This window comes from Vulpes lagopus, chromosome 14 (genome assembly GCF_018345385.1).
Source record: "Vulpes lagopus strain Blue_001 chromosome 14, ASM1834538v1, whole genome shotgun sequence".
NCBI lineage: Eukaryota > Metazoa > Chordata > Mammalia > Carnivora > Canidae > Vulpes > Vulpes lagopus.
In genome coordinates this window covers 12348060-12371042 of record NC_054837.1, presented here as the reverse complement: position 1 = coordinate 12371042, position 22983 = coordinate 12348060, and the positions used below count along the sequence as shown (strand labels likewise).

The window sequence follows — 22983 nt, the reverse complement described above, 5'->3', positions numbered from 1 at the left end:
CCTTATGTATATTTTTGCTAGGTAGTCTCCTTACCATGAGTGGTAAGGAGGAAGGACATGTTAGTAACCTGCAGAACCATGAAAAGAAATTCAAAGTGATGGGCAGGCAACAGAGTTCAAATTATCTGTCACCAAAAAAAAAACAAAAAAACAAAAAAAAAACCCAAAAAAACAAATTATCTGTCACCTTGATAGCACCTGTTAGCATCCACACAATCTGCCATTGCTCTCTTTTTCTCTTTCTTATTGCCTTTGGCCTCCTCTTTATTTCTTCTACCTATATTTTGCTGTTTTCATAACTTCTCTGGCCAGATTTCAGTTAAACTGCTATACTTTGTTCCTGTAAGTACTAAGAATACCATTAGGTATTTGCTTATAACTTTTAATCTCCTGTATATGTAAATGTGAAGTATAGCTACTACCGCTTTTTACTAATCAAAAATGTTTTAGTCTGATGAAGGAAAAAAACCTTGAGAATAATTTTCAACTCATTTATGGTATTTGAAAAGTCTGATTTTTATTCTACTTTAACCTCTTTAATTGGTAGAAATCTGTAGTATAACATTTTTTAGCTTTGTTTCTAGTTTAAGTAGTTCTAAGATTTTGATCTGGAAAATAACTTCTTTTATTCTGGTGTTGTCAGAGAATGAGCCACACTTTTCTATGAGAAAAGTATTGGCAGTATGAAACTAATTGGGGAATAAATATCCGTTCCCACATCATCATGGATCTCTCTGAATTTTGTTCTTTGCCAAAGGTTTTACTATGAGCAAAGAATACTACGGAAAGTCTTTGAAGAATGGAAAGAAGAGTGGTGGGTTTTCCAGCGAGAGTGGAAACTCTGTGTTCGAGCCGACTGTCACTACAGGTCAGGTTTCATGTTCTATTACTTTAATTTTACTGCTACACATGATCAAATAGTTATTTGTTGGCATGTCTCTGGTCAGAAGGGGGAAAGTTTTTTGTCCAGAGATTTTATTGAGATATAGTTGACATACATCACTGACTGAGTTTCAGGTATACAGCATAAAGGTTTGATTTACATATATTGTGAAATGATGATCACAATAAATTTAGTTATCCATCATCTCATACAGATTTAATAAAAAGAACTGACATAAAGAGAAAAAAGCTGGGGTGCCTGGCTGCACAGTTGGTTGAGTGTCTGACTTCAGCTGATGTCATGGTCTCAGGGTAGTGGATCCGACTGGCGTTGTGCTCCCCACTCAGCAGGGAGTCTATCCCTCTCCCTCTGCCCCTCCTCCACTCATGTGTTCTCTCTCTCTCTTACTTTAAAAAAAAAAAAGCTTTTTAAAGTTATAATGGAAAGTCTTAGGATTTATTCTCTTAACAACTTCCATATATTTCATACAGCGATGGTAACTATAGTCGTCATGTTGTACATTTCATCTCCAGTACTTACCTATTTTATAATTAGAAGTTTGTACCTTTTGACCACTTTCCTCCAATTCCCTCTCCTCCTACCTTCCCATGGCTCCCTCAGGTAACCACAAATCTGATCTTTTTCTATGAGTTTATTGTGTTTGCTTTTAGATCCACATATAAGTGAGATCTTATAGTACTTGTCTTTGTCTGACTTACTCAGCATAATGCCCTCAGTGTTTGTCCATGTTGTCACACTTGGCAAAATTACTTTTTATTCAATTATATACACACACACACACACACACACACACACACACACAATAACTTTATCCGTTCACTCATCCATGGACACTTAAGATTGTTTCCATGTCTTGGCTATTATAAATAATGCTGCTGTGCACATGGTGGTGCAGATATCTTTTTGAGTTAGTCTTTTCATTTCCATTGAATATATTCCCAGAAGTGAAATTGCTGGATCAAGTGGTAGTTCTACTTTTAATTTTTTGTGGATCCTCCATACTGTTTTCCCTAGTGGCTGTGGCAATTGACAGTCCCACCAAGAGTGCACAAGAATCCCTTTTCTCCACTTTGACACCAGCATTTGTTATCTCTTGTCCTTCTGATGGTCATTATGTGAGATGTGTGTGATGATAGGTGTGTGATTTTCTCATTGTGGTTTTGATTTGTATTTCCCTAATGACTTAATGAGGTTGAGCATCTTTTGATGAACCTGTTGGCCTTTCATGTATCTTATTTGGAAAAATATCTATTCAGATTCTTTGCCTATTTTTTATTTGGACTATTAGGGAGGATTGCTATTGAGTTGTATGTGTTTTTAATATATTTTGGATATTAACCCTGTATCAAATATATGGTCTGCAAATATTTTTGCCATTCCATAGGTTTTCTTTTTCATTTTGTTGATTGTTTCTTTTGCTGTGCATAAGTTTTTTGGTTTGATATAGTCTTGTTTATGTTTTATTTCATTGCTTTTGCTTTAGGTGTCATATCAAAAAAATCATTGCTAAGACCTATGTGAAGGAGCTCTTTTCTAGTATTTTCTTTTAGGAGTTTCATGGTTTCAGGTATATGTATGTCTTTAATCTATTGCAAGGTACATCTTGTGAATGGTTTAAGATAGGAAGCTAGTGAGTGAAATAAGTCCATCAGAAAAGGACAAACATTATATGGTCTCATTCATTTGGGGAATATAAAAATTAGTGAAAGGGAATAAAGGGAAAGGAGTGAAAATATCAGTGAGGGTGACAAAACATGAGAGACACCTAACTCTGGGAAATGAACAGGGGTAGTGGAAGGGGAAGTGGGCCGGAGGTTAGGGTGACTGGGTGATGGGCACTGAGAGGGGCACTTGGTGGGATGAGCACTGGGTGTTATGCTATATGTTGGCAAATTTAACTCCAATAAAAAAAAAAAAGATAGGGAGCTAGTATCATTCTTTTATATGTGAATATTGAATTTTCCCAGCACTATTTATCAAAGAGATTGTCATTTCTCCATTGAGTAGTCTTGGCGCCTTTGTCAAGTATTAGTTGGCCATATATACTTGGGTTTATTTCTTGGGCTTATTCTGTTCCATTGGCCTGCTTTTATGCCAGTACCATTCTGTTTTGATTATTATAGCTTTACAGTATAACTTTAAATCAGGAAATATGATACCTCGGGACAACTGGGTGTCTCAGTGGTTGAGCATCTGCCTTCGGCTCAGGGCGTGATCCCATGGTCCCTGGATCGAGTCCCACATTGGGCTCTCTGCGTGGAGCCTGCTTCTCCCTCTGCCTGTGTCTCTGCCTGCCTCACTCTCTCTCATGAATAAATAAAATCTTAAAAAGATTTTTTAGTATTTGCAAAGATAAGTAGAGGAAAAAGTAAAAATTGGAATTATATGAAGTACACATTTTATATCTTTTATAAAATAAAATTAATGTATCTTAGATATTGTATCTTTTAAAAATAGTATTTACTCTCATAATCACTTTTTAAAAAATATTTTATTTATTTATTTGATAGAGCACAGGCAGGGGTGCAACAAGCAGAGGGAAAGGGAGAAGCAGGCTCCTCACTGAGTAGAGAGCCTGACATGGGGCTCAATTCCAGGACCCTGGGATCGTGACCTGACCCAAAGACAGTCACTTAACCAACTGAGCCACCCAGGCACCCCATAATCACTTCTTTATTTAGGTTCTTTGGATCAGGGTTTCTGATTTATGGGTATTTCAGATAAAATGAAGACAATGTTTAATCATTCTATAAGCTGGTAGAGCATGAAATCAAGTCTTAGGAAATGGGATAGAGAAAATATGGAAGGGACAATCTTAATGTGTTTCCTTCTCAATACAAGGAAAAGACAAAGGAAAAGTGTCATTGACTATGTTTTGCATAGAGGAGAGGTGATGTTTTACATAATATGGATAATTAAGATGATAAAGATATGACCGTCACAGCTTTGTGAATGCTGAAGGTGAAGTTATTATCAGATAATTCAAGCTATATTTCCTCAGTGATACTGTAAGGTGAGAATGACTCTCCATCAAGGAGAGTAGGTTTCACTGTGACTATGGGAAATAAAATTTTAGCTTTAGATATAGATATGGCTTTTTTGTATCAGAAGCATCCATGTTAATTTCTGAGTACAGAATGGACTGGGTATATTGAATTAGGAGTTTTTTTTAGTTTAGGGGATCCCTGGGTGGCTCAGTGGTTTAGCACCTGCCTTTGGCCCAGGGCATGATCCTAGAGTCCCAGGATCGAGTCCCACATCTGGCTCCCTGTATGGAGCCTGCTTCTCCCTCTCCCTGTGTCTCTGCCTCTCTCTCTGTGTCTCTTATGAATAAATAAATAAAATCTTGTCAAAAAAAAAAAGTTTTTTTGTTTAAAGAAATGCCGTTTGGCGTACCTGGCTGGCTCAGTCTGTGGAGCATGGGACTCATCATCTCAGGGTTGTGAGTTCAAGTCCCATGTTGGGTGTAGATATTATAAATAAACTTTAGAAAATAAGTAAAGAAAGAAATGTCATTTTTTTCCCTCCTCAGATATTACTTGTACAACCTGATGTTCCAGACTTGGAGGACCTATGTGCATCAGCAGCAGGAGATGAGGAAGAAGTACATTAGAGCTGAGAATCATGGTAAGAAAAGGGAGTACATGTCTAAAGAAAATGCCTTCATTTATTTGATTTTCTTTTATAAAGACTTAACTTTTTGAGAGCAGTTTTAGTTCATAGCACAAAATTGAGGGGAAAAGACACTGATTACCCATATATACCTCTTCCTTCCCCCCCCCAATGCATATTCTCTCCCACTATCAGCATCACTCATTAGAGTGGTACATCTGTTACAGTGAACCCACATTGACACATCAGAATCTCTCAAAATCCATAGTTTACACTAGGGTTCACTTTTAGTGTTGTACCTTCTGTGGACATTTATCCATCATTATGGTATCATACAGAGTGTTTTAAGTGCACTAAAAATCTTCTGTGCTCTACCTATTTAGCTCATCTCCTCCTCCCAGCAACTTTTTTGGGGGTAAAGATTGATTTATTGATTATTGATTGATTTTAGAGATAGCACAAGTGTACACAAATGGGAGGGAGAGAGAATTTCAAGCAGTCTCCACACAGAGCATAGAACCCGATGCAAGGCTCAGTCCCATGACCCTGAGATCATGACCTGAGCTGAAACCAAGAGTCAGACATTCAACTGACTGCACCACCTAGGCCCCCATCCACTCCACCCCCAACTTTTTACTGTCTTCATAGTTTTGTCATATAGTTGAAGTCATACAGTATATAGCCATTTCAGTTTGGCTTCTTTTACTTAGTAATGTGCACTTAAGTTTCCTCCGTATCAAAAAAAAAAAAAGTTTCCTCCATATCTTTTGTTGTTTGATAGCTCTTTTTAGTGCTGAATAAATATTCCATTGTCTGGATGTACCACAGTTTATCCATTTTGAAGAAGGACATCTTGGTTGCTTCCAATTTTTGGCAGTTATGATTAAAACTGCTGTAAATTTCCATGTGCAAGTTTTTGTACGGACATAAGTTTTCAGGAACTTTGGATAAATACCAAGGATTGCAGTTGCTGGATCATATGGTAAGAATATGTTTAGTTCTGTGAGAAACTGCCAAACTGTCTTCCAGAGTGGCTATGCTATTTTGCATTCCCACTAGCAATGAATGAGAATGTCTGTTCCACATGCTCACCAGCATTTGGTGTTGTCAGTGTTCTGGATTTTGGCCATCCTAATAGGTATGTAGTGGTATCTTGTTTAATATGTATTCTTTGATAGTATATGACATGGAGCATCTTTTCATATACTTATTTGCCATCTGAATATTTTTGCTGAGGTGTCTTTTGCCCATTTTTAAAATTGGATTTTTTTTTTTTTGTTGAGTTTTAAGAGTTATTTTTATATTTTGGATAATAATTTTTTTTATCAAATGTGTCTTTTGCACATATTTTCTCCCAGTCTGTGGCTTGTCTTCTCATTCTCTTTTATATTGTCTTTTGCAAAGCAAAAGTTTTTTCATTTTAATAAAGTCCAGCCCATCACATTTTTCTTTAATGGATCATGTTTTTGTTGTTATATCATACCCAAAGTCATCTGAGTTTTCTCCTATGTTATTGTCTAGAAGTTTTATAGTTTTATGTTTTACATTTAGGTCAATAGTCCATTTTGAGTTAATTTTTATGAAGAATGTAAGATCTGTATCTAGATTCTTTTTTTTTTTTTTTTTTGCATGCCTAAATCCAGTTGTTCCTGCACTATTTGTTGAAAAGACTGTTTTTGCTTCATTGTATTTACCCCTGCTCCTTTGTCAAAGAGAAATTGGCTATATTACATGGGTCTGTTTCTGGGCCCTCTCTCTGTTCCATTGATCTATTTGTCAGTTCTTTCACCAGTATCATTTTATTTTGATGTCTGTAGTTTTTTAGTAAGTCTTGAAGTCATTCCTTCAATCTTGTTCTTCTTTAATATTATGTTGGCTATACTATGTCTTTTGTCTCTCTGTATAAACTTTAGAATCAGTTTGTTGATATCCACAAAATAATTTGCTGGGATTTTGTTTAGGATTGCATTGAATCTAGAGATCGAGTTGGGAAGAGTTACATCTTAATTATATTGGGTCTTCCTATCCATGAAAATGGAATATCCTTCCATTTATTTAGTTCTTTGATTTTGTTATCAGAGTTTTACAGTTTTCCCTCATATTGACATTTTATATATTTTGTTAGATTTATACATGAGAATTTCATTTTTGGGGGTGCTAATGTAAATGGTATTGTGCTTTCAATTCCAAATTCCATTTGTTCATTGCTGTTATATAGGAAAGCAATGAACTTTTGTGTATTAGCTTTGCAGCTCTCAACTTTGCTCTGGATTGTTTATTAGTTCTAGGAATTTTTTTGTTTTGTCAATTCTTTTGGGTTCTTTGCCCAGACAGGTGTGTCACTGTGCACAAAGACAGTTTTATTTCTTTCTTCCCAATCTTTATACCTTTTATTGCTTTTTCTTGTCTTGTTGCATTAGCTAGAACTTCTAGTATGATGTTGAAAAGGAGTAATTGAGGGTGCAGGCCATTAGGTGTCCAACTTTTGGTTTTGGCTCAGATCTGATCTCAGGGTTGGTTGTGAGATTGAGCCATGTCAGGTTCTGTGCTCAGCATGGAGTCTGCTTAGATTTTTCTCTCCCTTTCCATCTGCTGCTCCTCCTGCCCCCCCCGGCTCGTGCTCGCACTCTCTCTCTCTCTCTCTCTCTCTCTCTCAAATAAGTAAAAATAAATCTTTTAAGAGAAGAAAAGGAGTAGTTGAAAGGGGTCATTTCTTTTTTGCACCTGATGTTAGGAAAATTTTGAGTTTCTCACCATTAAGCATGATATAGACTTTTGGTATATATTCTTTATCAAGTTGAGGAAGACCCCTCTCTTTTTCCTAGTTCACTGAGAGTCCACATTTACTTTTTCAGAAGCTCTTGGGGAAGACATTACATTACAGAGAGAGAAAATAACTCCAGGTCAAAGGGAACGTTTTTCTGATCCCCTTTCCTATTATTCAAAATGTTTATCTCTGCACAAGAACTATACAGTCATATATTTATAGTTTTCTCCATATGGCATGGTTTAGGCACCCACAACTCATTTAAGCATGAGTTCTCTGAACCAGCTATTCTTGCCCTCCCATAGCACCCAGAGCTGTTGTCTCTCTATCTGTCAAGAGTCAAGTTGCAGGACTCACTTCTGGTCATCATTGTCCAGGTTGTTCCCTAGTGATCTTGTGGCCAGTTTAGCTCTGGTCAGTATTTGGTTCCTCTGTGAGTTGAGTCCAGAAACCCATGTTGGGAGTCTAAGAGAAAATAGCACCAAGTTTCCAAATGATCACGCAGCCTGTATTAGCAGCTGCCTCATACTCATTTCACATGCATGTCCTGCAGGCATCTCAAACTCAGCCAGTTATAAATACAGCTTGTCAGATGCCTCATATTTAGACCTGCTTTTTCTATTTTTTCTAGCTGACTGAGAAACCTTACTGAGACATGGCCTATCCATTTCTCATGCCTCACATTATTCAGTTATCTCTGTTTATAATATGGCTCTCTGATGTGTCACTTGCATTCATCCTTTCTTTTTTTTTTAAGATTTTATTTATTTATTCATGAGAGAAATAGAGGCAGAGACACAGGCAGAGGGAGAAGCAGGCTCCATGCATGGAGCCCGACGTGGGACTTGATTCCAGGTCTCCAGGATCATGCCCTGGGCTGAAGGCGGCGCTAAACTGCTGAGCCACCTGGGCTGCCTGCACTCATCCTTTCTTTGTCACTGCCCAACTAATTCTTATCTTTCCCCCAAAGTTTGTAAGTTCCTCTTCTTTCATCTCCCTGCATTTATTTTCTCCCCCCTTCTTCTTGTCCACATGGCTATAGTAGTGGTACGACATAGGATCGTGTCACTCCTGCACATAAAAATTCGTTTAGCTCCTCTTTGCTAATAAAGTCAACACTCCTTCGGATAGCATACAAGGTATTCACCTATTCTCTTCTGTCCCTTCCATACACCCTACACTCTATACCCTTGCCACACTGAATGTGCACTTCCATATCTTTCCATGTTTGTCCCTGCAGTTCCTCACATTTTATTTTTTTTATTTTTTTTTTGTTCCTCACATTTTAAATATCCTCTTCCCCATGTAGTGTTTTCTTCTGTCCCCCAGCACTGGAGTTTTTACTTCCCTTGTCTGTTTGCCCAAAATGTAAGAAGCAGTTTCTGAGGCCTCTTAGTTATAGCACTCGATGCATTTTTTCAGTATTTAGCTGGCAAGTTGCTTATGTTTTGTTGTTTCCTTTATAATTTACACAAAATGTCACTCTTTTTGGTGTATAGTGGTTTTTTTTTAAAAGATTTTTATTTATTCATGAGAGACACAGAGAGACAGGAGAGACATCGGCAGAGGGAGAAGCTCCTTGAGGGGAGCTTGATGGGACTCCATCCTGAGATTCTGGGACCACGCCCTGAGCTGAAGGCAGACACTTAACCTGTGCACAAAGGTGACTGGTTACCACCCAGGAGTCCCTTAGTGTATAGTTCTTTGAATTTTGAGGAATGTATAGTTGTGTAACCACCACCACAATCAAGAAACAGAAAGTTCCATCACTCCTGATAGACTCTCTTATGCTAACCCTCTATAGCGCCTTCCCTCTATACCAGATTCCTAGCAACCACTGATCAGTTGTCACCACTGACTTTGCTTTTCTAGAATGCAATATAAAGGGAAGCATACAGTAGGTAGCATTTTGACACTGCCTTCTTTAGCATAATGCATTTGAGATTCATCCAAGTTATTGCGTATATTGGTAGTTCATTCCTTTATATTGCTGAGTAATATCCTGTATATTCCATAGCAGAAATGCATGAAAGTTTATTTGCCATTCACTGATTGAAGAACATCTGAGTTGTTTCCAGTTTTAGAAAACAGTTATAAATAATAAATCATAAACCTTTGTGTATAGTTTTCCATGTGAATACTTTTCTTGGGTAGATTAGGCATAATTATCTAGTGTGATTAGGTGTAGGATTGCTGGGATCTTACAGTAGGTGTATATTTAACTTTATAAGAAACTGCAAACTTTCTCAAAGTGGCTGTACCATTTTGCATTCTTACCAGCAGTTTATGAGAATTCTACTTGTTTTGCATCTTATCAGCACTTGTTATTGCCATTTAAAATAAAATTTTAATGGAGTACCTGGGTGGCTTAGTCAGTTAAGCATCTGCCTTTGACCTGGGTCATGATTCCAGGGTTCTGGGATCCAGCCCAGCATCAGCATCAGGCTCTCTGCTCAGCAGGGGGTCTGCTTCTCCCTCTCCCACTCCCCTGCTTGTGTGCATGGGCTTGCTCTCCTGTGTGCTCTCTCTCTGTCAAATAAATAAATAAAATATTAAAAAAATAAAATTTTGACTATACAGATAGGTGCATGCTATTTCATTAAGGTTTTAATTTGTATTTATGTAATGATTAATGATTTTGAATATCTTTTTCTATGGTTACTTATTATTTCTCTTTTTGGTGAAGAGTCTATTCAAGATCTTTTGTCCTTTTAAATTGTGTTCTTGTTGAGGATTTTTAAGATCTTTTTTTTAAGATTTTTATTTATTTATTCATGATAGACATAGAGAGAGAGAGACACAGACAGAGGGAAAAGCAGGCTCCATGCCAGGAGCCCGACGTGGGACTCGATCCTGGGACTCCAGGATCACGCCCTGGGCCAAAGGCAGGCGCTAAACCGCTGAGCCACCCAGGGATCCCCTTTTTTTTAAAGATTTTATTTATTTATTCATGAGAGACAGAGAGAGAGAGAGGCAGAGACATAGGCAGAGGGAGAAGTAGGCTCCCTGCAGGGAGCCTGATGCGGGACTGGATCCCAGGACCCCGGGTCACGACCTGAGCCAAAGACTCAACCATTGAGCCACCCAGGTGCCCCCTCTTCTTGTTGAGTTATGCTAAAAATATATTCTGGTTATTACAAGTCTTTTGTGAGAAGCATAATTGGCTAATACTTTTCTCCCAGGATATGGCTTGTCTTTTTCATTCTCTCTCTCTCTTTTTTGTCTTTTCATTCTCTTGTCTTTACAGAGCAAAATTTTTTAATTTTTATAAAGTCTAATATTAATTTTTTTGTCTTATGGATCCTGTTTTTGATACTATGTCTAAGAACTCCACCTACTTCGAAGTCGCGAAGATTTTCTCCTGTTTTCTTCTTTTTTTTTTTCTCCTGTTTTCTTCTAAAAGTTCTGTGGTTTTACATATGGATTCTGCAACCTTGCTAAGTTTATTAGTTATAGGAGGTTTTTTTGTAAATTCCATGGGATTTTCTAAGCAGATAGTTAAGTCATATGTGAACAGAGACAGTTTTATGCCTTCCTTTCCAAATTATTTTTATTGCACTGGCAGAGCGTCCAGGAAAATAATGGAATAGGAGTGATCCCAGTGAACATCCCCACCTTGTTCCTAAACTTAAGGGAAAAACATCCAGTGTTTAATCATAAAATATGATGTTAGCTGTAGGTTTTTTGTAGATGTCCTTTGTTGGTTAAGGAAATTCTCTTCCTAGTTTTCTGAGCATTTTTATCAATAAGATGCATTAAATTTTGTATCTATTGAGGTAATTCACCGCTTTTCATTTTTAGTGCATTACTATGGTGAAGCAGCAATTTTCAAATTTTGAACCAGCCTTACATTCCTCATGTTGATGCCATTCTTTATATATTGCTAGGTTCAATTTGCTAAATTTTTTTGTTGAGGATTTTTACATCTGTGTTCAGGAGGATATAGGCCTGTACTTTTCTTTTGTTATAAATGTCTTTGGTTTTGGTTCGGGATAATACTGACTTCATAGAATGAGTTGGGGATTGTTTTATTGTCTTCTGTTTTCTTTTTTTTTTTTTTTTTTTTAATTTATCTACGATAGTCACAGAGACAGAGAGAGAGAGAGAGGCAGAGACACAGGCAGAGGGAGAAGCAGGCTCCATGCACCGGGAGCCTGATGTGGGATTCGATCCCGGGTCTCCAGGATCGCGCCCTGGGCCAAAGGCAGGCGCCAAACCGCTGCGCCACCCAGGGATCCCTGTCTTCTGTTTTCTTAAAGGGATTTGTAAAATTTGTATTATTTCTTCCTGAAATATTTGGTAAAATTCTTCAGTAAACTCTTCTGGGCCTGAAGTTTTCTTTGTTAGAGACGTTTGAACTTTGAATTCAAGTTTTTGAGTAGATGTTAGACTATTTAGGTTACCTGTTCCTTCTTGAATGGGTTTGGTAATTTGTTTATCAAGGAATTGGTCCATTTTAAATATGTTGTTGAATTTCTGGTATAGAATCATTTGAAGTATTCCATTATTATAATGTTAATGTCTGCAGGGAATGTAGTGATAGCTCCTTTTTCATTTCTAATATTGATCATTTGTTTTTAGCCTTTTATGTTTGGTAAGTGTGGTTAGAGCTTTACCAGTTTTATCCACCTTTTTAAATAACGAGCCTTTGTATTCATTTTCTGTTGTTTTTCTGTTTTCAAGTTCCTTGATTTCTGTTCCTGTTTTTACATTATCTCACTTCTGCAAGGTTTGGTTTTAATTTGCTTTTTCCTTTTTAGTTTCTTAAGATGCAAACTGAGATTATTGATTTGAGGCCTTTCCTTTATTTCAACACAAGCATTTGCTGTAATAAAGTTAGTTACCTTTAAGCATGAGTTTAACTGCACCCCACGGATTTTAATATTTGCAATTCTGTTTTCATTCAGTAGGAAATGTTTTCTAATTTCCGTTAAGACTTCCTTTTTCACCCACAGATTATCTAGAAGTGTGTTTAGTCCCATATTGGAGACTTTCTAATACCTTTCTATATTTATAGAAATAGTTCAAAATATCCTTACTGATTTTCTAGTTTACCCCATTATAATGAAAAAACAGACTTAGTGTGATTTCAGTTCTGTTGGTTCAGATTTATTTTTGTTTGTTTCAGAACATTTATCTTGTGAATATTCCATATTTGAGAAATGCACATTCTGTTATCTTATATTACTTGCGGTTATAATAAACATAGCTATATTATGAAATAGAACGAAAAGTCACTTGAATTCTTCAGATATAATTAGTTGTTTTTGGAGGCACCTGGGTGGCACAGTTGGTTAAGTGTCTGACTCTTGGTTCAGGTTGTAATCTCAGGGTCACGAGATAGCAGTCTGCTTAAGACTCTGCTCTACCCCCATGCTTGTGGGTGTGTACATGTGCAGCTGTTCTCTCTCTCTCTAAAATAGATAAATCTATTTATTCATGAGAGATACACACGGGGGCGGGGGGCAGAGACACAGGTAGAGGGAGAAGCAGGCTCCTCCCAGGGAGCCCAATGTGGGACTCAATACTAGATCCTGGGATCATGCCCTGAGCTGAAGGCAGATGCTCAATCGCTGAGCCATCCAAGCGTCCCTAAATAAATCTTTAAAAAAAAAAAAATTGTTTCTGATGTATGACAGTTGTCTCAGGCCATGCCCATAGACCTCAGGGGGTGTCTGTTCACTCTTGTACTGTTTTTATTTTATTTTGTTTTATTTTAATTCAGTTAATTAATATATAGTGTATTATAAGTTTCAGAGATAGAGTTCAGGTTGTATCAGTTGTAAAGAACACCCAGTGCTCATCACAACACTTGCCCTCCTTAATGCCCATCATCCAGTTACCTCGTCCCCCAACCCCTTCTCCCCTCTAGCAACCCTCAATTTGTTTCCTATGGTTAAGAGTTTGGGCTCTTTCCACAGTTTGGCTATTGTGGACGTTGCTGCTATAATCATTGGGGTGCAGGTGCCCATTTGGATAATTGCATTTGTATCTTTGGGGTAAATATCTAGTAGTACAATTGCTGGGTTGTAGGGTATCTCTATTTTTAACTTCTTAAGGAACCTCCACACTGTTTTCCATTGTAGCTATACCAGCTTGCATTCCCGCCAGCAGAGTAAGAAGGTTCCCCTTTCTCACCAACATTTGTTGTTTCCTGACTTGTTATTTTTTATCCATTCTGACTGGTGTGAGGTGGTATCTCATTGTTTTGATTTGTATTTCCCTGATGCCAAATAATGTGGAGCATTTTATCATGTGTCTGTTAGCCATTTGTATGTCTTCTCTGGAGAAATATCTGTTCAGGTCTTCTGCCCATTTCTTGACTGGATTATTATTAATTTTTTTAGGTGTTGAGTTTGTTAAGTTCTTGATAGATTTTGGATGCTAACCACTTATCTGATAAAACATTTGCAAATATCTTCTCCCATTCTGTAGGTTATCTTTTGGTTTTGTTGACTGTTTCCTTAGCTGTGCAGCAACTTTTTAACTTGATGAAGTCCCAATAGTTCGTTTTTGCTGTTGTTTCTCTTGCCTTTGGAGACGTGTCTTGCTAGAAGTTGCTGTGGCTTAGGTCAGAGAGGTCACTGCCTGTGTTCTCCTCTAGGATTTTGATGGATTCCTGTCTCACATTTAGTCTTTCATCCATTTTGAGTCTATTTTTGTGTATGATAAAAGAAAATAGTCCAATTTCGTTCTTCTGCAGGTCTGTCCAACTTATTTGTTGTCTTTTTTTTTTTTTCCATTGAATATTCTCTCCTGCTTTGTCAAAGATTAGTTGACCATAGCATTGAGGGTTCATTTCTGGATTCTCTCTTCTGTACCATAGATGTATGTGTCTGTTTTTGTGCCAGTACCATACTGTCTTGATGATCACAGCTCTGTAATATAATTTGAAGTCTGGAATTATGATGCCACCAGCTTTGGTTTTCTGTTTCTGCACTCCTCTGGCTATTCTGGGTCTTTTCTGGTTCCATACAAATTTAGAATTATTTGTTCCAGCTCTATGAAAAATGTTGATGGTATTTTGGGAAGCATAGACAATTTGACAATATTTGTTATTCTAATCCATGAGCATGGACTGTTTTTCCATTTCTTTGTGTCAAGTGTTCTATAGTTTTCAGCCACTCTTGCACTGTTTTTTATTTAACAAAGTACTTTGAAAGTAAAAGTACTTTCAGGCTTAGTACCTTAGGGAAGTGTGGTTCTCAGATTGCCCAGAATCATGGCAGGCACCATTAGTGTAGATTCTTGGGTACCACCCTCAGAAAATAACAGCCTGCTTTTATTAGAGACACTTTTCATCAATGATCTCATTTACTCTTGGCAAACACATCCTTAAGGAAGGTGCCATTTTGCAGATGAGAAATTTGTGCGAGGTTACTCAGCTCAGTAACAAACTCAGTATTCAAACCTGGTTTGTCTTAATTCAGGAACCCAAACTCTGAACCACAGCAGGTTGCCCAAGCGGCCTGAGGAAGCTGCATGTTAAGTTCTCCATATTTTGATTTGTTAATTGCTCTGAAATATAAATATAGCTCTCCTCCTACTGATCACATCTTGGAGAATGTCCTGAAAATGGTTGACATAATTTTGTTTTCTCCTTTGTATTCTAAAAAGAACAGAAATTTATTTCATTAGTGATGACTTTCATAACAAAAAATGGAATTTACTGCAAAGGGAGATCTGTGGACCTTTGCAGTTCCTATATCTAGTAAATAGAAAAGTCTCTTTTCTCCAGGATCAATATTGGTCCTTTTCATTCCGTTTTCCAAGTAGATCTAGATAGTATTCTTCTTCTTTCTCTTATTCTACTTTAGAATTATTGTTTCAGACAGCAAGTTTATGACATGATTTCTTCTTCTGTAACTTTATACTGTGGAAAATTTTAAATTGACAAAATTGAAAGATGGAGTAATGAACCTCCATGTACCTGTCACCCAGCTGCAATACTTACTAGCTCAGACCAGGCTCACTTCTCTGCTTTTTGTTAACCAAATCATTTTATCTGTAAAAATTATAGAACATATCTCTAAAAATAAGGGCTTTAAAACAAAAGATTTCTGAATAGTGCAGTATATTGATTTCCCTGTAATTGTATTTTGTAAATGCCATCACTTAAATATCCATTCTTCACACGTATCTGCATCCTTATTTTTTTTGTAGAGCTTCACAACTTTTCCACCAGGGGGCACTTGAAGGCTGGAAGAATTTAGATACTCAAAAGGAGGGATGATTACAGAGAGTACATGAGCTTTTATCATAACCCAGAGTAATCTCTCTCTTCCAACTCCTTTTTGAAAATCTTTTTGGTGCATCTAGATGCAAAGCAAAAGATGCGGCAGGCCTGGAAGTCCTGGCTGATCTACGTGGTTTTTCGTAGAACCAAACTTCAGATGCAGACCACCGCCCTGGAGTTTAGGCAGCAGAGTATTTTATGGTGAGTGTGCTCTTTTGCCCTGCAGATCAGCAGTCATAATTTTACCTCAGCCTTGTTTTACAAAACATGAAAACCCACCTTGAGAGCAGTGTTTCAGGGATGCCTGGTTGGCTCAGCGGTTGGGCAGCTGCCTTGGACTCAGGTCGTGATCCCAGGATCTGGGATCGAGTCCCTCACCGGGCTCCTGCAAGGAGCCTGCTTCTCTCTGCCTGTGTCTCTGCCTCTGTGTGTGTGTGTGTGTGTGTGTGTGTCTCATGAGTAAATATATAAATCTTTAAAAAAAAAAAAAAGCAATGTTTCAAACATAATTGATGCTTAATAAATAGTGATTGACAGCTTTTTCAGCTATACGATCAAGTTTTCACACAATCAGAAGTAACACTAATTGAGTACTTACTGTGTTCCAAACCCTGTGTTAAGCTTGTGTGTGTTAATTTTATAATGTAAAGTCTCATTTAATCATCACTGTTTTTGTAAAGATGAAGATACATATAGAGTCTCAGAAAAGTTGAGTAACTTGTCCGAGCTCAGATGAGTTGTAACTAGCAAAAAAGGGCTCATCTACTCACCTTTCTGATGCCAAAGCCTATGTTCTTAACTGCCCCACACTGCATTTCATCAGCACTGTCCACACTTTGGAGGGACAGGAGTTAGATGACTTTGAAAGCCAGACATATATAACAGTGAGCTACTTTTTATAACAGGACTGATCCCACTGTATCTTCTCTATGGTGGTCCTTTGGCATCCTGAGTGGAACATATTAAAAGCTCAAAAGAGGTGGGCCCTCTATGTAGCATGAATTAGGGCAGAGGCTTTGCAGTTAGACTGACCTGAACTCAAATCCATGTTTCAACGTGTATTATTGGGTCCTTTCCCTCTCCACATTTCTCCTTCCTCATGTGTGAGACAGGCATACTGTTAAGTGTCTTTCAGGGCTGTTATGGGAAATAAATATGGTAATTGCTAAAGTATTTAGCACAGTGTCTTCAGAACATCAGTACACCTAAAAATTCTTTATTTTATTATTTTTTTAAGATTTAATTTATTTATTCATGAGAGACGCAGAGAGAGAGTCAGAGACATAGGTAGAGGGAGAAGCAGGCTCCCTCCGGGGAGCCTGATGTGGGACTTAATCCTGGAACTCCAGGATCAAGCCCTGAGCCGAAGGCAGACACTCAACCACTGAGCCATCCAGGCATCCCTTATTTTTAATTTTAAATAACTTAAAGAAGTTATTTTAAATAACTTAAATAAGTTTTAAGTAACTTAAAGAAGTTATTTTAAATAAGTACTTTAAGTTATTTAAAATTTACTTGGCAAATATTTTTTTAAAAGATTTTTATTTATTTGGGGGCATTAGCGGGAGGTAGGGGCAGAGGGAGAAGCAGACTCACCACTGAGCAAGTTGCTCTATGCAGGGCTACATCTCAGGACCCTGAGATCAAGACCTGAGCCAAAAAGAGGTGCTTAACAGACTAAGCCATCCAGATGCCCCTTGACAAATATTTTTAAATGCTTAATAAGTATGGGTTTCTATTAGAGTCAGTGGGGAATATTTTTACATAATTTTATTTATTGAATATATATTTCTTGGGAGCTTAAAATGTTCCTAGTACTATAGTGGGTGCTGGAACTGCATTCAGGGAACTTGTAATTCCCTAAATGCTTAAAAATATAAGTAGTAGTGCAAGATAGCTTGCGATTTTTAAGGGAGTGATATAGCTAAGCCTGGCCCAGGTTCGAACAGAGAGATGTTGCTAGGTTAGAATAGCCAGGCAAAGTGAGTGTTTCTGTACAAAGCAGAGCTTGGAAACTCTCATTTCCTCATTACTGTTTTCCAATAGCTAGCTAACTATAAAATAAGCAGAAAAGAAGCCAAGATTGGAAGTCAAAAAGCCATGTTTTTTACTGATTATTCTGTAAAATCTCCTGATTTTTTAATGTTGTCAGTAATTCATAGATATATTTTTTAAACCTGTGTAGTTCCAAATAGAGCATGTCAAGGCTGCGACCTTAGGAACTATCAGTTTCCAACCCTTAATTGGGTATTTTAGAACTGTTTCTCAATCTTTTTTTTTTTTCCAGCAGTGACTCCAGATGTCAATCAGGATGGCACAGTGAGGGATAGGGACTTGAGCCAAAGGTCTGAGGCCCAAGCCTCACTGCCCTTCTCTTTTCTGGGTGGCCTTTTTTGACTGGTTCTATCTTTGATTTGTTCCTTGACAGGCTCTGGTGGAGGCGGTGGAGGCAACAACTGGGACAGGTCTGTGTGGGCCATGCCCTGCATGCGTCAGCCGTGAAGCACAGGGCCCTGAGCCTCCAGCAGCAGGTGAGCACAGCTGACTGTGGCTTTGGTGTCAAGCCCCAAACCCACAGATGGTGGGGTTGGACTCCCAAGTGGAAGGCTGGCCTTCATGCTGCTGCCTCTGTCCTGGGCCCTCCCTGGGTAGGGGGTGGAAGGCAGAAGCAACATGGAAGGCTGGGCTCAGTGGGTAGGGACTGCTATTAGGAATATGCTAAGGTGATTACCAATTATATGTATAGTGTGTCTGCTAGTCATGGTGCTGGAAAGGGATTTATGAATTAGTTATAAATATGATTAAAGAAATAGCAGTATATTCTTTATTTTGTCATTACTATTTTCCTACAACAAGTTGGAAAATAATGAGGGCAGAAAAAAACTAAGTCTGTAAAGAAAGCCTGGCTTCTAAATATAATTTTGCTTGTATTAGAGGAAGCCACTAGCTTTTGGTCAATGACAAAGGCCTAACATCTGACCAAGACTATGCTGTGGTGAAGTTTTCTTATGATCTTTGATAGACTGTGAGTTTCTGTCACTTTTTTGGTCTGCTGGGTACTTCTGGGTTTTCCAAGTCAGTTATAGAGAATATAACAGGGAATAGGTCAAAAAGAAGTGTTTCTTACTATACATAGGAGTAAATCTCTTTTTAATCTGACATGTTGAATGGACCATGCAAAATATATGCAGTATTGTGGAAATCACATGCATATAGCATATACAATTATCTGGGTCAGGGGTCTACAGACTAGCCCACAGGTCATATTTGGCCTGCTATCTGTTATTGCAAAAAAAGTTTTTTTGGGATGAAGTTATACCTCTTCATTTATGTATTGTCCAAGAGTGCAGCATTGAGGCTACAAGGACAGAGTTGAGTCGTTTCCATAGAGACTGTGGTGTGCAAAGCCTAAAGTAGTTATGATCTGACTTTTAAGAAAAAAGTTGCTGACCTAAGAACTCATAAGGTCTTCAGAGACAATAGCAAGAACATTTCTTGACAGTGATAATAACAGTAATAAGAATAGCAGCAACAGCAAATAGCATTTATGGTGGTCTAGCTTATGCTAGGAGCTGGACTAAGTGCTTTACGTGCATTATCTCAATTAATTTTCATAATTCTTTTTTTTTTTAAGATTTTATTTATTTATTCATGAGAGATACAGAGAGATAGAGAGGCAGAGACACAGGCAGAGGGAGAAGCAGGCTCCATGCAGGGAGCCTGATGTGGGACTCGATCCCGGGACTCCAGGATCACGCCTTGGGCCAGAGGCAGGCGCTAAACCGCTGAGCCACCCAGGGATCCCCCCTAATTCTTTTTTTAAGTTTGTCTTTTTTTTTTTTTTTTTTTTTTTTTTTTAGTAATCTCTATACCCAATTTGGGGCTCAAACTCATGACCCTGAGATCAAGGGTCCCATGCTCTTCTGCTGAGCCAGCCAGGTGCCCCTTAATTCTTTTTAAAAATCCCATAGTACTAGTATTATGGAAACTAAGGAGGTTAAATAACTTGAATGAGAGTCAGACACCTAGCAAAGGTCAGAACCAGGGTTTAAGCCCAAACAGCCTGACAACTACAGAACCGTTCTTTTAACCATCCTGCTGCATTGTCCTTAATAGCCTTGTAATCTCAGGAAGGAGAGGGAGCTGACAAATGTGAAAGTGCTATCAACATGGAAACATAACGAGACTGATTTTCTGCTCCTGAGGGACAAGTGTTCTTTCTTTCAGAGAGCCGCTCTGAGGGCCTATAAATTAATTCTGCTGGTACTACTGTTGCTCAGAACACTTCCAGAATTCCCTTTTGACTATTGTCTTGAAAGATGGAACAGCAATTTGATTGAATATTTCTAGTGATAAAAAAAAAAAAGAATATTTCTAGTGATAGTAGGTTTTCATGGTCAGCAGTTGGTTTTTTTTTTTTTTTTAAATTTTATTTATTTATGATAGTCACAGAGAGAGAGAGGCAGAGACACAGGCAGAGGGAGAAGCAGGCTCCGTGCACCAAGAGCCGACGTGGGATTCGATCCCAGGTCTCCAGGATCGCGCCCTGGGCCAAAGGCAGGCGCCAAACCGCTGCGCCACCCAGGGATCCCTCAGCAGTTGGTTTTAACATCTGAAACATCCAAGAGTCATTCAGAATCAAATCCAGTGAAAATATGAGTCATCAAGATCATATTGATATGGACCAAAAGCTGTGTGAGACTCTAAGACCAGATTTTATTGTGTGGATTATAAGCAATAATGCCTCATGTCTGCTAAGTACCGTATGGCTTACCAAGAACTTACACATAAGTCATTTCTTTTAACCCTCACAACATCTCTGGACTAGACAGGGCAGACATCATGAATTATGGGAAATGGTTACAAATATATATACTTCAAACATAGAAACACTAAATATAATATGTTTATAAAAACATGAATAAATACCCAAGTACCCACCACCCAGATTTAAAAGGTCTTAACATTCTCCACTCTTGCCCAGACATTGCTTAGGTGCCCCCTTCCCTCCCTCCTGCCACCAGTCCTCCTCAGAGATGGCCTCTGCAGTGATACAAGGTCATTCTCTCATCTTTTTTACTTGTAAAAATGTTCACATACATACCCACAAAGCAGAAATATTCTGGTTTTGTGTAGTTATGACATTTGTGAATGGTGTTTCTACTGTATATGGACTTTGCAGCTTGCCTTTTTTATGCAACAGTGTATTTTTGAGGTTTATCCTTGTAGGTGGGTATAGATCTATTAACCTTGTACGCTGCTCTTGTCTGAATAAGGCACAGGTTATCTGCTTCAATAGTAGTACTAATACTAATGATGGATTCTTGATGACTTGTACATTTTTGCAATTACTAACGGTGTTGCAGAGAGCATTTTTAAACATATATCCTTTTTTTTTTTTTAAAGATTTTATTTATTTATTCATAGAGCGAGAGAAAGAGAGAGGCAGAGGGAGAAGCAGGCTTCTATGTAGGGAGACCGACACGGTACTCGATCCTGAGTCCCTAGGATCATGCTCCGGGCCAAAGGCAGCACTAAACCGCTGAGCCACCTGGGCTGCCCTTAAACATATATCCTTGTGCAAGAGTCAGAGATTTTCCAGTCTCGTTCTTAGAAGTGACATTGTTGGATCATTGGGTATTCCATCTCTCCATCCTTACTAAGGATTGCCAAGTGCTTTCCAGTATTAGGCCAGTTTATGTGCTGACATTTCACTTCCCGTTTCTTTCAGCCTCTTCAGTGCTTTGCACTGCCAGACTTGGTCCTCTTCACCAACTGGATAGGTGTGGAGTGGTACTTCATTGTTGCTTTAACTTGTATTTCACTGTTGCCTACAGGGGCCCAGCATCTTTTCAGATGCTTGTTTGCATTTGGGCTTCTGCTTTTTTTTTTTTTTTTAAGATTTTTATTTATTTATTTATTCTTGAGAGAGACAGAGAGAGAGACACAGGCAGAGGGAGAAGCAGGCTCCACCCTGGGAGCCTGATATCGGACTCGATCCCAGGTCTCCAGGATCATGCCCCAGGCCGATGGCAGGCGCTAAACTGCTGAGCCACCCGGGCTGCCCTAGGACTTCTGCTTTTGAGCTTGCTTATGTCCCTCACTCTTTTTTCTGTTATTTGGCTTTCTTTTTTTTTTTTTTTTAATACTTATTTGTGGACATTGTTGAAGATTCTGCTTCTTCATCTTTTAAGTGTTACATACTTTACAGATGTTTTCTTCCAGTCGATAGCTTGGATTTTGCTTTGCTTATGGAGCCTTTTTTTCCCCCCATAAAGATGTTATTAATTTCAACTTAGCCTAATTAATTCTTGTATCTCCAGTTTGGTCTTTTTTTTTTTTTTTAAAGAAGGATGATTTTTTAATTTTTATTTGTTTATTTATGATAGTCATCACAGAGAGAAGCAGAGACACAGGCAGAAGGAGAAGCAGGCTCCATGCACCGGGAGCCCGATATGGGACTCGATCCGGGGTCTCCAGGATCGCGCCCTGGGCCAAAGGCAAGGGCCTTTGCCACCATCCCTGCTGTGCCACCCAGGGATCCCATCCAGTTTGGTCTTTAATAGGTCTTGGGTTTAATTTTCAAACTGTGTGAAAAAAGTCTTAGTTTGTCACCTTCCATATGGATAATTAATTGCTGCAGCACTGTTTGGTGATTCATCCATTCTTTATCTTTTTTATACTGATTATTAATCTACCTTCATTATAGAGCAAAGTCTCATTTCGTCATGGGTCTGTCCTGGGCTCTCCATTCCACTGGTCTGTATTTCTGTCTCTAAGCCAATACCACACTGTTGTAATTGTGATTTAATGAAGCAGGTAAGGAAGAGCAGATTCTTCCATCAGACCACACAGGTTTCTGCTTCCATGGCCTATTAGCTTTGTACCTTTGAATGAGTTACTTACCTTCCCTATACCTTAGAGTTCATATCTGTAAGTAGATAATAATAGTACCTACCTCATAGGGTTGTTGAGGATTAAGTAATATACTTAAAGCATTATTAATGTAATATGTAATATAATATACTTACAACAATGCCTGGCATATGGAAAGCTCAGTAAGCCTGAGCTGTTTATTACTATCCTTACTTTAATGATCTCTCTCTTAAGTCTTTTTTTAAAGTTGTATTTATTTAAGGAACCTCCATATCCATCATGGAACTCAGACTAATGACCGCAAGATCGAGAGTCCCATGATCCTCTGACTGAGCCCGCCGGGCACAAAATGATAATCATTTTTATGTTCTTTTTAAAATTGTCTTGGTTGTTCATCTTTACTCCTTATTAATTTTATTTTTTAAAATATTTTATTTATTTATTCATGAGAGACAGAGAGAGAGAGAGAGAGAGAGAGAGGCAGAGGCACAGGCAGAGGGAGAAGCAGGCTCCATGCAGGGAGCTTGATGTGGGACTCCTATCTCAGGACTCCAGGATCAGGCCCTGGGCTGAAGGTGGCGCTAAACT

The 22983-nt window shown here is 38.3% G+C and overlaps 1 protein-coding gene across 9 annotated transcripts in view; it reads left to right on the top strand.

The window, feature by feature from the left end:
- Positions 1 to 22983, top strand: part of SFI1 (SFI1 centrin binding protein) — a 97584-nt gene that overhangs the window by 29902 nt on the left and 44699 nt on the right. For all 9 annotated transcript variants that reach the window (XM_041729371.1, XM_041729370.1, XM_041729369.1 and 6 more), the window contains 4 exons: positions 758 to 868; positions 4437 to 4531; positions 15603 to 15720; positions 17948 to 18050. In XM_041729371.1, the coding sequence (XP_041585305.1) occupies positions 758 to 868; positions 4437 to 4531; positions 15603 to 15720; positions 17948 to 18050 (427 nt within the window). The remainder of the gene's footprint in view (positions 1 to 757; positions 869 to 4436; positions 4532 to 15602; positions 15721 to 17947; positions 18051 to 22983) is intronic.